Here is a 13,786-nt window from a genome sequence, read left to right as displayed (position 1 = left end):
TTTTTAAATGTCTTTTTACATTGCCTTGTGTTGCTTTTATATTCTGTCTTGATGCATTTTATGCTCTATGTAAAGCACTTTGAATTGCCTTGTTGTTGAAATGTGCTATACAAATAAACTTGCCTTGTCTTACCAAGGAACACAATTTCACTTAGGCTACACACTAACCTACTACTACTGCTTCATTTATATAGTTTCTATTGTTTACACCTATTTTTGAAAATATGATTTTCAGCTAATTTGAAAAGATAAACATAATAGTTTGTGGCTATGGTGAAATAAATATTTTAGAACTGGTTAATGCAACTGTTCCCATTATAGGTAGGCTATTACTTAATGGTATGATGACCTAATAACAATACAGGCTGAATATGAACATGGCTGTTGAAACTGCAGAAGCATTCATATCCCTCCTTACATATTACATACATGTAAGTACATAGTACTTATTTTGCAATAAGGGGTGTTTCCTTTCCTTGAAATGTTCCTAGAGTAGGCAAAGTTATGGACTTCGGTGCCAACACACACACCCGGTAACTCTCTAAGTAACGTTATTTCTGCAGCATGTGCACTCGCTTTTTTCATCAAGCCATGATCTGCTCTTCTCATTACAGTTAAGGGTTTGGCTGCAATAATAATTATGAATACAGTACTATCAACAGCCACGTTAAACAACCTGTGACACACAGACAATATAACTTAACGTTACTTTATCAACTTAAGTGCATGGTGAACAAGCAAGCTAGCTTGCATATTACGTAACATTAAGCTAATGTTATTAAAGTTAAATTTTTTTCCAAGGCTGGCAGGTCTGCATTAATTTAAATTAACTCAATTCACTATTTCAACTCTCCACATCTAGCCCAGTCTGTTTACGCATGTACAAAGCAACTGGAAAAACTTCCATTCAAACATAACATGGGCACGGATGAAGTTTAAGCCCAGCAAGTCCAGGGTCATCTCCACTATCTAAGGAAAGCACAAAGACCAGAGATTCCACACTGACGGAACACCCATACCAACAGTATCAGAGATGCCAGTAAGGAACTTAGGGCAGTAGTACAATGCAAGCCTTAAGGACTCAGACCAGAGTAAGCATCTGAAAAAATGGGATGGGGCTCTGGAACTGCCTATCACTAACCTTACTAAAGAATACAAATGCTCCAAGGTAAGGCTGGACATGACCCTGACAGAAACTCTGGATGCAACAATAACAGCCGGCAGTGCCCGGAGTGACAGCAGGCGGGAAATGGAACCCATCCGAGGTGCAGCAGGCAAACTCTGCAATCAGGCATGAAGATACTGTGGGCCAAGTGCAACATGGAAGAGGTGGATGCAGTTGGCGAAGTGTATGAACGCAAAAAGCTGAAGTACTCTGATTTAGCAACTGAAGCGGAACAAAAGGGCTGGAAAACACAGGTGCTCCCTGGGGAGTTCGGCTGCAGGGGTTTTGTGGCTATGTCAACCACCAGGCTGCTGAAAGAGATGGGAATCTGTGGACAGGCCCTCCAACAGGATATCAAGTCATTGGCAGAGGCTGCCGAGCAAAGCAGCAACTGGCTCTGACTGAAAAGAAACGACAAGTACTGGCCGGCAAAATGACCATCAGCCAGCCGGAGGGATAGAAGCAGATGGGGATGCACATGGGATGCCAGGTGTCACCATTGAGCTCTCTGGAGATGTTGTGGCCCAATCAATGAAACACCAAGGAAGGAGGGTGCCCACCTGATGACCCCATTGAAGTTATGGCTAGTTATGATTTACAGTCCCCATAAACAGGACTGAATGATTGACAGAAGAAACATGGACTCGACTGATCCTCTTGAAGCTCTGTTGCTGTGTGGGCCTATCAACTTACCACCAAGGAAAGAGGGTGCCCACCTGAAGACCCCAATGGAGTGTTTATCCCCTACCCCCACTCAAGGAATGATTGTCAATTACAATAGCAGATTGCAAAATCAAGTCCTATGAGCTAAACTGCCATAAATTCTACTTTTACAGCTTATTCATTTTCAGTTTTTGTTGACATTTTCAGAATGGTGATGATTCTACTTATGTTTATTATTGAGGTCGTAGTGGGTGGTGCTGTAATGGAGTGCATTATATTGAAAAGTGTTCCTAATATTTTGTCCCCCTGACAAAACATTAGAATCATCACCATTTTGACATTGTCAAAAAAAAAAAAAAAAAAAAAAAAAAAAAGACAATGTATAAGCTAAAAGTAGAATTTATGGCAAAGCTGTTACATTGAATTGCACAGGTGTTCCTACTAAAGTGCTTGGTGAGTATATAAAAACGAAAAGTAAATCAAAAGAACTAAAGAATGTTTATATATTTTCATGTTTGAAAATATTGATTTATTTTACGTGGGACTTAACATACCTTTACCATATCGCGATATACAGTACTGTGCAAAAGTTTTTGGCACTAAAGGTAAAGTGAGGATGCTTTTGAAAATAATTGATAAATAAAAACTATGTGTCATTAACTTTAGACAAAGTGCAGTAAACAGAAGAAACCTAAATGAAATCAGTATGTGGTGTGACCATGCTTTGCCTTTTAAACAGCACCAGTTCTCCTTGGTATACCTGTACACAGTTTTTTTTAAGGTACTTGGCAGGTAGGCTGCTCCCAGCATGATGCAGAGCTTCCCATGGTTCTTCTGTGGATTTAGGCTGTCTCAGTTGCTTCTGTCTCTTCATTTAATCTCAGACTGACTCCATGACGTAAAGATCAGGGCTCTGTGTGGGGGCCATACAATCTGTTGCAGGGCTCCTTGTTCTTTTTGTCGATGGAGATAGTTCGTCATGACTCTGGCTGTATGTTTGGGATCACCGTCATGCTGCAGCATGAATTGGGACTGATCAGAGTCCTCCCTGATGCCTCTAAAGCGTCTAAAATGTTTGCACAGTGCTGTATATATCTATTATGTATATCAATATTGGAAATTTCCTAATTAATACCATGATACTGATTTCAACCATATTGTCCAGCCCTTGTCTACACACAACTGCCAACATTTTATTTTGAACAAATAAGCTTTAGGGTCAAATGGGATAGTCATAATGTGTTATACAGTATGTAACTGTACCCACTCTAAAGAGTCCACGCCTCCCGCCAACATATGCAGGTGATTTAGGGTGGTGATGGATGTAGTGAGGTGGCGCTTGGCATGGTCCAGCTGCTTTATGTCCCTTGTAATCTCCTTGACCTGAGCAGGAAGAGGAATAAGTCAGACAATGGAAGAAAAGACAAAGGAGGAGAAAGCATGGAAGAAAGGAGCAGGTAAACATACTGAGCTGGGAGAGGAAGAAGCGAGAAAAGGTAAACAAATGTAATAGAGTAAGAAAAGTGGTTCACTTGATGGAGCAATGGGAAAAAGAGAAATAGAGCAAGATGAGCGACACACCCACTGGCTTGAGAACTAATTGCTCTGACATGCCTCTTGAGGGAGGGTCTGCTTGCCAATCTCCCCCCTTCATCCTTTCTTTACTCACTCAACCTACTGGCCTTCCTTTGACTCTTACTCACACACTCTCACTCACTCACACACACACACACACTGCTGCTCAGAACAGATAGACACATGGAAGGTGCATTACCTCGACTTTAAATAACTCTCTCCACTGCCTTCTATTGTAACAGGAGGATGATATAGACTGTATCTCCCCTGTGCTAGGGTCATATCCCTGATAAGCCTCAAGCCACGTTTGTGTGCGTGCATGTGTGTACATACCATTTGTTCAGACTTCTCTGCCTTGTCCTTGATGTCTTTGATTTTGCCAAAAAGCTGCTGGATTGCTATCTGGGCCTCTTCCAATGCCTGCACAAATCAAATATACAGAGAAAACACATTTTCAATCCACTTAGAATGTGAGTGTGTGCATTTGTCTGTCTGTTTGGAGTGAGAAAAATTACCATTCAGGGGAATGAGCCAGACTGAAAATTTGGGTACAAACAAAACAGGTCAAAAAAGGCCAAAGCCTAGCACAGGCCAGCCCAAATCATGTAAAAGTAACACCTGAAATGCAGACAGCAGCCCTTGATGTGCCAAACTTACGTATGTTTACTTTGCTTACATTCTACCTTCATACTCTGCGAGATTTTGTTGTGCAAAAATTAGAAACATGTCAACCTAAAAAAATACACATTACAACTGTCTTTTGGTGTCTGTTGAAAATATCAAAAACAAAAAAGAGAGGGACAGGGGAAAATAGGGGATAAGTCTGGATTTTCTTTTATCCACAAAAAAAGAGAATTTTGAAACCCTGTCAGCAGCTGGTGGTAAAATTGATTTATTTCTTATTGTGCTTTGAATGAAACTATATCATCCCACATATAAAATTTCAACTTCATTTAAGATTTCCAAAAAAAAAAAAAAAAAAAAGGCTTCACTTCTAATAATACTTTGTTGTTAGAAGCGGGGCAGTGGGTAGACTATCTTTGTGAGTTGTGGTGTGCAAGTCTGGGTCAAATTTCCAGGGATATTTTGTATTCAGTCTCACAACTGGCTTTAGGTCCGTGTGAAAAATTATCCTGCTAATGCCTGTTCCCAGCTCTAGAATGGGAGCAATGTCAGACTCAGACTAATTGGCCATCTAATTGACAAGCTATCTAGATATCTGACATTGATAGGTCTTACGTTGACACAAGGGCCACAAGGCTAAGTTCCGCATAAAGACTGTCACTATAAAGGCTAAAGAGATCATTAGCAGTTTTAACAGCCTATAAAGACAGACCAGATTAGATAACAGACAGTTACAATTGTAAGATAGCTGAAGTGCTATTCTAATATTTCCACATCATCTAACATGGCAGCTGTTCTTTGATGGTCCTAAGCAGAGATTTCGCTCTGACATCTGATGCCAAGGTAATTGGCTTCACTTGGCCTGATGCTGTGGCGGCACTGCAGACACAACTCTGACTCTCCTCAGACTCTCTCTCTCATACACACATACACACACCCACACACACACACACACACACACACACGGAATGCTAACAGCCGGCACCAGCTGTGCAAGGAATTTACCACTTTTACAGGCACCTCTAAGAAACAAGTGGACAGCGAGTGAGCAAACACACACACACACACAAAATAACTGTGCACGCGCACACACACAAACATAAATAAAGCTTGCACTGACAGCAAAGGATTAATTTTTCCTGCGTGGGTAGTGTCAAAAAGCAATGCATATTGACAGTGTCCTGGCTACACTCAAAGTTAAGAAGGCACTATATGACCAAGTCATAAAATCATAGCAAAACCAAATGGAGCTTTAACTTCCATATTTTAAGCTAAAAGTATCGGTGCTGTCTGTACTGGATGTGCAACACAGAGGAACTTCTTGAGTAAAGTTCTGACTAGTCTTCAATCAAGCTGTCTCTAACTTGCATGTATCCTTCTTTCCTTTTATGCTTTACACAACCCTTTGGTTGTCAGGTGATTGGATAAATGATTTGGAAAAATTAAGGCAGGATATGTGGCTACTCTTTTATCTGAGAGTTAGGGGGAAGGGAGCGCCACTGAATCTTCTTGAGCAAACCAAGTGCATCCAGAGGAGGCCAGAACCTCCAAGGCTGCAATTGTCGCTCATGCAGACTCAGCTGAGTCAATCTGGCTTGCTTCCTAGTGCTCATTTCCTGTATTTAGCCTTGAGAAAAGTAGAGAGAGACCACTGCCCAGCAGGCGCCTCCACGCCCGAGATGTTATCTGCTCTCACACAAACACGCACATGTACACACGCACACCAGTGTACTCCTATAACATGCAATAAGCAGCACATGTTCCATGGCACTCATATTCTGTATCGAGGAGTTTAAAAAAGGAGTGGGGAGCTTCTTTGCTTGAACAGGCCTGGGGGATGCATATCACTCCCCTTCTCACAGACATCAATTTGGATTTCTAAAGTGGAGGGTATATAAAATGGTACTTCTGAGCCTAGAGCCAAACACAATAAATCAGATAAATCAGCGGCGTTATTTTAAAAGTTGGAACATTGCCCCAGCACTACGCTTCATCTAAACAACTTTTTTTCAGGGAGACAATGTAGAGTGTTTCACTCAACAGAAAGAAGAATAGCTGCAGAAATGCTTTGTATAGAATCACTCTTCAAGTTCAAATGCAATTCAAAGCCCTGCTTTCTAATGCATTCTGTTAAAAATAGATATATGCTACTATGCCACTGCTACGCTTTCCCTTGATTGCTTAATTTCCCCTTCATATTCACTCCTAAAAAACAATACAGTGTTTAGCACAAATGGTGTTTGCAGGTGATGGAATTTTTAAATTTAATAGGCTGTACAGAAAAGGTCGCTACACATAAGTGTATAATTGTATATGCAGAGTGTGACCCAGATTTTTAAAAAGAAATACAAATGCAGGAAGCAGAATGTTATAAACACTACAAAAAGCACATCAGACAACAGAAGAGACAAAAGAAACAGATCAGACAAAGATAGAGTGCTGAGAAGATGAAAGCATGGAAACTAAAGTAAGCTTTGAACTGCCTTTTCTGAGTTAACCTAAAATATTTACATTAAGACGATTCTATAGGAAGACCACCCCACATTGTATTTTCTAATGGAGTCCTTTTGATACCACAGTGGACATATAAAGTGTGTACACAAGTACAAAAAGATAGAAAAAAAGATGCAAATGCCAGGTTGCCAACCATGCAAGGAGCAAGCACAGCCTGCGAGAGGTAGTGTGTGTGTGTGTGTGTGTGTGTGTGTGTGTGTGTGTGTGTGTACCCCTGCGCACAGCAGCTCCCTATAGCAAAAAGCTGAACAGCAATCAAATAACAGGAATGTTTATGGCAGGCAGTAATTGATAACAAATGTTTGGTCTCATTAATGAGCTTTTCCAACTTAAGACTTCCCTGAATGGATTCCAAACAAAATGTTTTTATGGCCTTAATTTTTGATTACAAAAAAAAAAAAACCCAAATAAATGCAAAATAACCTCTTCATTAGCAGTATGATATCGAGCTCAGCTGACTGCCGAGCAGGTGTGCATGCAGTATTCACATCGCTATGACAGTGGGCAGACGAGATCATTGTGCAATGGCAGCTGTGTGTGGTAGGAAACTTTCGGCTGGCAGACCACAACCAGATAAAGTAACTGTGTGTGTGTGTGTGTGTTTGCCAACACAACCAGATAATAATAACCTTTATTGGCCAGGAGTAAATGACAGAGTTCATATCATTATAATCGAGTCCGTCTCTCTGTGCCACTGGACAACATATAATACAGTCATTCTGTCAGCCATTTGGCTTGTGGGGATATGAGTGCGTGTGTATGCATATGTCCTAATGTGTTGAAATAACCATTCAGTGTTTGTAGGTATTCATTAACAGGAACCACCCATTCAAAAGCTATACAGACTCATGGCAGCTTCAGGTTATTTGTAGAGCTGCAATGATTAGATGATTAATCAATAATCGATTAATAGTTTTGGGTCATTCTTTAAGACAGAAATGCCACAATGCTCTGATTGTGGCTTCTTAAATATGAATATTTACTGGTTTCTTTAGTCTTCTATGATAATAAACAATGATAGACAGATTAATCGATAATCAATCGATAATTAATCAGCCTTAGTTATTTGAATTGGCCAAATACTGACATTACGTATTCATTATGAAAATGTGCTACCTTGCCTTCTTGTTTACAAACGAAACAAATATAAAGATTTGATGTTTCCATTTTTAACAACAGGTACTGAAACTGGTGCTGTGTATGGGATCAATTCAATACAACATGGGAGAGAAAAACAATAGAATGTCAACTATAGGACAGCCATCAATACGCCAAGTATCACTTCCACTAGCCACTGGGGTTTGACTCCTGCAGCATATTACTGGTGTACTCCTGATTCCCTACAGTCATTGCAGAAGCGAAATCAATCCCCAGAACTCCTCCACTTTCTCTCTCCTCCTATCTTCCTCTCTCCATCCTTCTACACAAGTGTTACCATCCTCAGTTTCAACCTGCAGGTTGCATTTAGCTCAGTGAATGAGTTCAGTCAACAGCAGAAATGACTAAGCTGCTGATCTTGTTTTATTCTATTGCTTTCTTTATGTCTCATTCGCCATCTTGAAATGAACACCTCTCCATCTTTCCGTCTGTAGAAAGGATTTTCCCTCTGGAAATGTTGGAATGGCTCTGTGGGGCTGGAAAAACAAACTAAAATTATTGTGTGTGACTGTATAATGTTATAGGTCTGGAGGGGATTTAGAGGGTTTCCGCTACCAAACGGTAGCTAACTAGGAAAGACTGGGGCCACCAGGCCAGACACCCTGACGACAACGCACACCTAATCATGTCAACTGGTCAGAACATACGCGGCTCACCCATCAGGTGTCATGTTCCCTTTAAACCACAACTCCTTGACAGAGCAAGGACCTGGATTAAATCAGCAGGGGCTGTTCTTTTCCGTTGTGTTCCTACAAGAAAAACGGCAAAAACGCAAAAGCACCGGTTTAAAAGAAAGTATTTACATACGGGAATCTATTTCCCAGACATGTTTTCCGTAAAGAGGGGCAGTTTGAGCAGCAGGGATGGATCTGAGTCATCCTGTCCTTTTCCATGGAAGCAGTGTGGAGAGAGGAAAGAGCAGGCGAGGGGAAGGAACGTGTTTTTCTGGGTCGGGAGCAATTGCTGGCTTCATTGTAACTATAGGAGAAGGATGCTGTTGTGAACACTACAACAGCTGAATAGGTACAACATGCAAATGGGACTGTTTATCTCAGTTCATTAGTGCATGCAGTACACGCTGTGTTTCTACAATGATGTGTGAGAAATAATACAATTGTAAACACTTGTTTTTCTTTCTTACACCAGCAATCATATCAATGAACCTTTGAGGGCAATTCCACAGTTCAGTGTAAATACTCACTTGTCTGCCATCCTGGCCCACATTGGTCTGGCCTCTCACCACAGTCCTGATATTGTCATCCAGACGCCTGTCAAATGACAGACAAAACGGCACTTGGTCACATTGCATGTGAAATAACAAATAAATATATATAATTACATCATTGATATACTCACCGAATCTTCAGACGAATCTTGTTTACCACATCATCAATATTAGCCAAAGACTGAGGGGAAACAACAAAAAGGAAAATCAGGAAAACATGAAGCAATCTTTTATGATGTAGTACTACCCTTCAGTACATAATTTCGGTACTTTATTATGCTGCATTTTCATGATTGTACTGTTAACCCCATTTTTTGCTCAAAACAAAAAGTCTCTGAACAGCAATACATATGATGCAGCGTTTAATGGATTTGTGCTTAAACAAGCAGTTCAAATTATAGAAAATCAGTTACATTGCATTTACACTTCATGTGCAGGACATGTGTAAAACCTCACCTATTAAATTATTACACACAAAACCCAATTGGGTGAAAGTGCATGCACACTATTAAAAGCCATTCTCCAATATATAAGCAATAACTATTGGGTTACAGTGACCCCTCATGGAGATGGAGTATACATGCAGATGTACAATGTATGATTGGAGTGTACTTAATATTTTAAGATAAAGTGCAACACAGTCACATTTACAACACACACACACACACATGGCTATACACATGTAAGTGTACATGTACATACACACAAAGGCAAGGGAAGGCAAGTTTATTTGTATAGCAACAACAAGGCAATTCAAAGTGCTTTACATAGAGCATAAAAAGGCAAATGCATACACATGCCTGTCTGTTTTTCTGTTCCATAGTGTTTCAGGGTGGTTTTACCCTGAATTTAAAAATGTATCCAGGGTCAGGATTTATAAATTAACTCCAGCATGACATCCTATATACACAGTACATCTATTGCATTTCTTTTACCTGTGTGGCAATGTTTACCTGTATTGTAACCTAAAACGGTTAACCCACACACAGATATTAATGCCTAATTTATGTGACCTCTTTGGTTTACAAAGTACAGTAAGGAGGGTTCCCACACCTTCTTAAGCATTAAATTCAAGGACTTTTCAAGGACTTTACAGGCCCAATTCCTTAAAATTCAAGGATCCAACACAGCATAGTTTGAGACACGGATCAAGGTTAATTGATACAGCACAGCCAAAACAATATTCTTTCAAAAACTTTCAAAACCTTGATTTTTTTCTCTCAAATTCACAAACTTTCAAGAATTTCGAGGACCAGTGGAAACCCAGAGTAAGTATTTCATGAACTAAAGATCAATCTGCCTTTTCACAGAAGACACTTCAACATGTCACAGAGGGAAAAGCACAGGTGTAAATAATAAAATTAATGGTGGCTGAATGCCATTAAACTGTTTTGGTTTTAGTGTCCTGGTATTGTGCATACTGGCTCACGGTGACACTTTAATAGAACATAGCCATCGTTAATGTTATTAGTGACACCTGTGCTTTTCCTACAATTACACTTTAATAGATATTTAGTATGCATGTCAGAGGTATACATCTAGATGCTTCTGTTTCACACTCCACTGTACCTGCTCAGTGGGGAACAGTGTGTTGATGTATTCCACTGCATTGAAGTCTGCTCTGTCCAGTGGGTCTTGGCTGGGGAAAACCTTGAATACAACAGACAAATGATGTTTAGTGAGAAAGTCATGGCTGTCAGCATTTCACTAAAATAAAGCTTACAGGACAGGCTCACAATTTTTCAAGTCTTTCTTGTAACAACAGTGAGGTGTCCACTTGGACACTGAAAGATGTTTTCCTCGCTGTAATCATACCCCCTGTTCATACTAGCTATTAAAAGATCCTCTTCAAAGTGCTTTCAATGTAAGTGATGGGGGCCAAAATCCACAGTGTGTCCACGCAGTCATTTTGTTTTTAAAAAATGCATTTAAGAGATAACTGATGAGGCTTCAGCACAGTCTGTCAGTCATATCAAGTTGATATCTGCCACATTTACAGTCTTTTTAGCATAAAATTCCCTCTTTGTGTTTCCTCGGACAGTGTTTCCCTGTTGAGCTGCGGTGAAACTGTAGTAACAAAAAGAGGGACTTTGGCTCTAAAAGGACTGTGACATTGAAAGATATCTACTTGATTTGACTAACTTGAAACTTCATATATGCTTCAGATAGACTTTTACACACATTTTTACACAGAAGGAGGCTTGTGGATTTTGGCCCCCATGACTTACATTGTTAGTGCATTATGAAGGGATCTTCTAATGGCCAGTATAAACAGGAGGAATGATTATAGCAAGAAAAACCTGTTGCAGTGTTAATTTGGGCACCTGACTGTTGTTTTAAGACAGACTTAAAAATTGTGAACCCGTCCTTTAAAGTCGCTAACCATTACTGACAACCTGCACACATACATGTTAAACGAGTCGTGTGTCACAGCTAACAAGACAAAAGCTTTGTAACTAACGTTAAACATGTTGACTCAACTTTAAATTCAACGACAAGCTTTTCTGTTAGTTCAGCCTTGATAATATCGTGAGAAATTCGATTAAAAAAAGCGTAGAGCTCGCGTTAATGATAACTAACAGGGCAGCGTCACATTCAATGCTAACAGCTGGCTGTGTACGTTAGCGAGACCAGCAGCAATATTCCTAAAACTACAATAGTAACGAGCTCAATCAGCTACCTGTTCAATGGCTAGTTGCACCTCTGGGGTGAGATGCAAAATAGCCTCCAAATCCTCCGCAAATTCAAATTCTTCTTCCTCCATCATTGTCAAAACAAACCCTAGGAGCTGTCGAGCATACCACTTCCTGATGAGAAGGCTTCTGGGATAGCCGGTGACGTGACAAACGGTGCTTTCAAGGCTGTCGGAAATCAGCGTTCTCACTCGAGATGAGCTGCGACTCGCCTGGAAAGTGGACGGGATCCATGGGTGGCAGCAGCAGCAGAAGGCGGTTACAAAAAGCTGCAGTCAAGTCGGACAGTTTCCAGTAGCCTTCAAAGAATACAGGAAGTCACAGAAATAGTTACATCCTGTAAGATCTGATCCTGATTTAATAAAATATTATCAGATCAATCTACTCAAGCTTTTTTTTAACAGTTTTAACGATGTTCTCTATGATAGGGTAGGCCTATAACCAATTAAAATGACCTGGAACTTTGTGATAATCAAAACATCAAAACAAGCATTTATTCTGTAATCTCCAATTGTATTCGAGGGCAATTTAATCTGCCCTTAAATATCATTATCACTGATTTTCTCCACTAGTTTCCTATATGTTCTATTTAGGGAAAATTTGTTTTGATTAGTAGTTACATGTTAATTTCAATATAAACAATATATTTTGCCACTTTGGGTAGATTGTCTGCAGCATACTGGGTGAGCCTGTGGCATAAATAGAGTACAACCTACAATTTAGTTTTTTTTATATATATATATATATTGTTTCGTGTATTGTGATTGGCTGTGAGGCAGGAGCTAGCAAGGAGCAGGGTTTGGAAAAAGAAAACAGAGTGAGTGAGTGGCAGTGGCGAGGGAACTTGGAGGGAAAGCGAAGGAAAGAAAAAGACTGGGAGATATGTAATAAGATTTATGGTGCAAAGTGTGTTTGCAAGTTATAGCTCTGTAGAAATTAGAGCATTAGACAGCAAACCAGTGAACACCAAATGTGTGTGCTGTGAGTAGTGAAGTAACGTGTCGACACAGTAGCCGATATTGTGTGGTTAGCCTTCCTAGCTTGTTAGCCTAGCTAGCTGCTAACGAGGAACCTTCTGAACTGCCCAGCTTGCTCTTTGAGCTGCCTGGATAGCGCTCCAGGTAACCAAGATAAAGCCTGGTGACTTCTCTGGTGACAAGAGAGAAAGAAGATTTCTTCTGTCAGTCCACCACAATTAACCATTAGCCCACCAGTTTATTCCACCACCACACTTGGCTGTGTAACATCAGGACTCTGTGACTCAAAGACTGCTATTGTGAGTACTCAAATTTTATTTTCTGCTCAGTTAGAGTGAAAAGGCTTCAACTTTCTTCAGCCACCACATTCTCCAGCAACGACCGGGCCTGCAATGGGGGGTTGTTTTATTTAATTTCCTTTTTTTTCAGGTTGTGGGCTTCTGTGAGTGCGCGTGTGTGTGTGTGTGTGTGTGTGCGGGCCCACCAGGTTATTAAGTGTCAGTTAAAGTGTACCATAAGAATTCATTTTTTATCATTGCTTCATGGTATTTAAGGATAACCAAAAAGTACATTAAAAGATAAAATATTGTAACACAAGAAGGTTAAAGGGACGCAGATGTGATTAATTTGGTGAGTGCAAATTGGTTTTCGTGAAAGGTCAGTAGACTGCTCTTTTCTTGGTCTACTGTTATTTCTATTTAGTGCGAACCTTTTATTTTTTTTCAAGATATTACTATTTTCCTCTTTAGTTAATAATTTTTAAGTTAATAATTTTTAAGTTAATTTGTGGGGACATAGTTGTTCTGTGATTTCTGTTAGGTATAAATGTTACCACAGGGAAGCCACACAAATAAGGGAGGAAATAGTTATTAGTTATTAATATTAAAATACAGTCTAAAAACAGGAATAAGGGGTTAACTAAATCAAACTAGGGAATTAAGTTTATGAACACAGGGCGATACCTATAGGGAAAGATAAAGAAATCACTACACAATATTATTAAATTTTCTTACATAGAAATTCAACCAACCAGGTGGACCACTACCTGGTGGGCAACATGCTGACCATAAATCAGCTGACTTGTCAAACTCATTCACATCTCATTCCAGAGATAAAGAAATTCAAATGAAATTAAATTCTTTTTATTCAATGTAGTTCTCTTTATCTTGTCTTGAGTATTTGGGAGAGGTCT

At 39.8% G+C, this 13,786-nt stretch overlaps 1 protein-coding gene across 2 annotated transcripts in view; it reads right to left on the bottom strand.

The window, feature by feature from the left end:
• vps53 (VPS53 subunit of GARP complex) overlaps window positions 1-11,839 on the bottom strand; it is a 31,969-nt gene extending 20,130 nt beyond the window's left edge. Inside the window, exons 1-6 of one of the 2 annotated variants that reach the window (XM_042414269.1) lie at window positions 11,605-11,839; window positions 10,494-10,574; window positions 9,056-9,105; window positions 8,901-8,967; window positions 3,737-3,823; window positions 3,096-3,211 (exon numbers count right to left, since the gene is read on the bottom strand). In XM_042414269.1, coding sequence (XP_042270203.1) covers window positions 3,096-3,211; window positions 3,737-3,823; window positions 8,901-8,967; window positions 9,056-9,105; window positions 10,494-10,574; window positions 11,605-11,691 — 488 coding nt within the window. In that variant the 5' untranslated portion in view covers window positions 11,692-11,839. The remainder of the gene's footprint in view (window positions 1-3,095; window positions 3,212-3,736; window positions 3,824-8,900; window positions 8,968-9,055; window positions 9,106-10,493; window positions 10,575-11,604) is intronic. The other variant, XM_042414268.1, reaches the window with a different exon arrangement.
• Between the last annotated feature and the right edge of the window lie 1,947 nt (window positions 11,840-13,786).

This window comes from Thunnus maccoyii, chromosome 6 (assembly GCF_910596095.1).
Source record: "Thunnus maccoyii chromosome 6, fThuMac1.1, whole genome shotgun sequence".
NCBI lineage: Eukaryota > Metazoa > Chordata > Actinopteri > Scombriformes > Scombridae > Thunnus > Thunnus maccoyii.
This window is presented reverse-complemented; position numbering and strand designations above follow the sequence as displayed.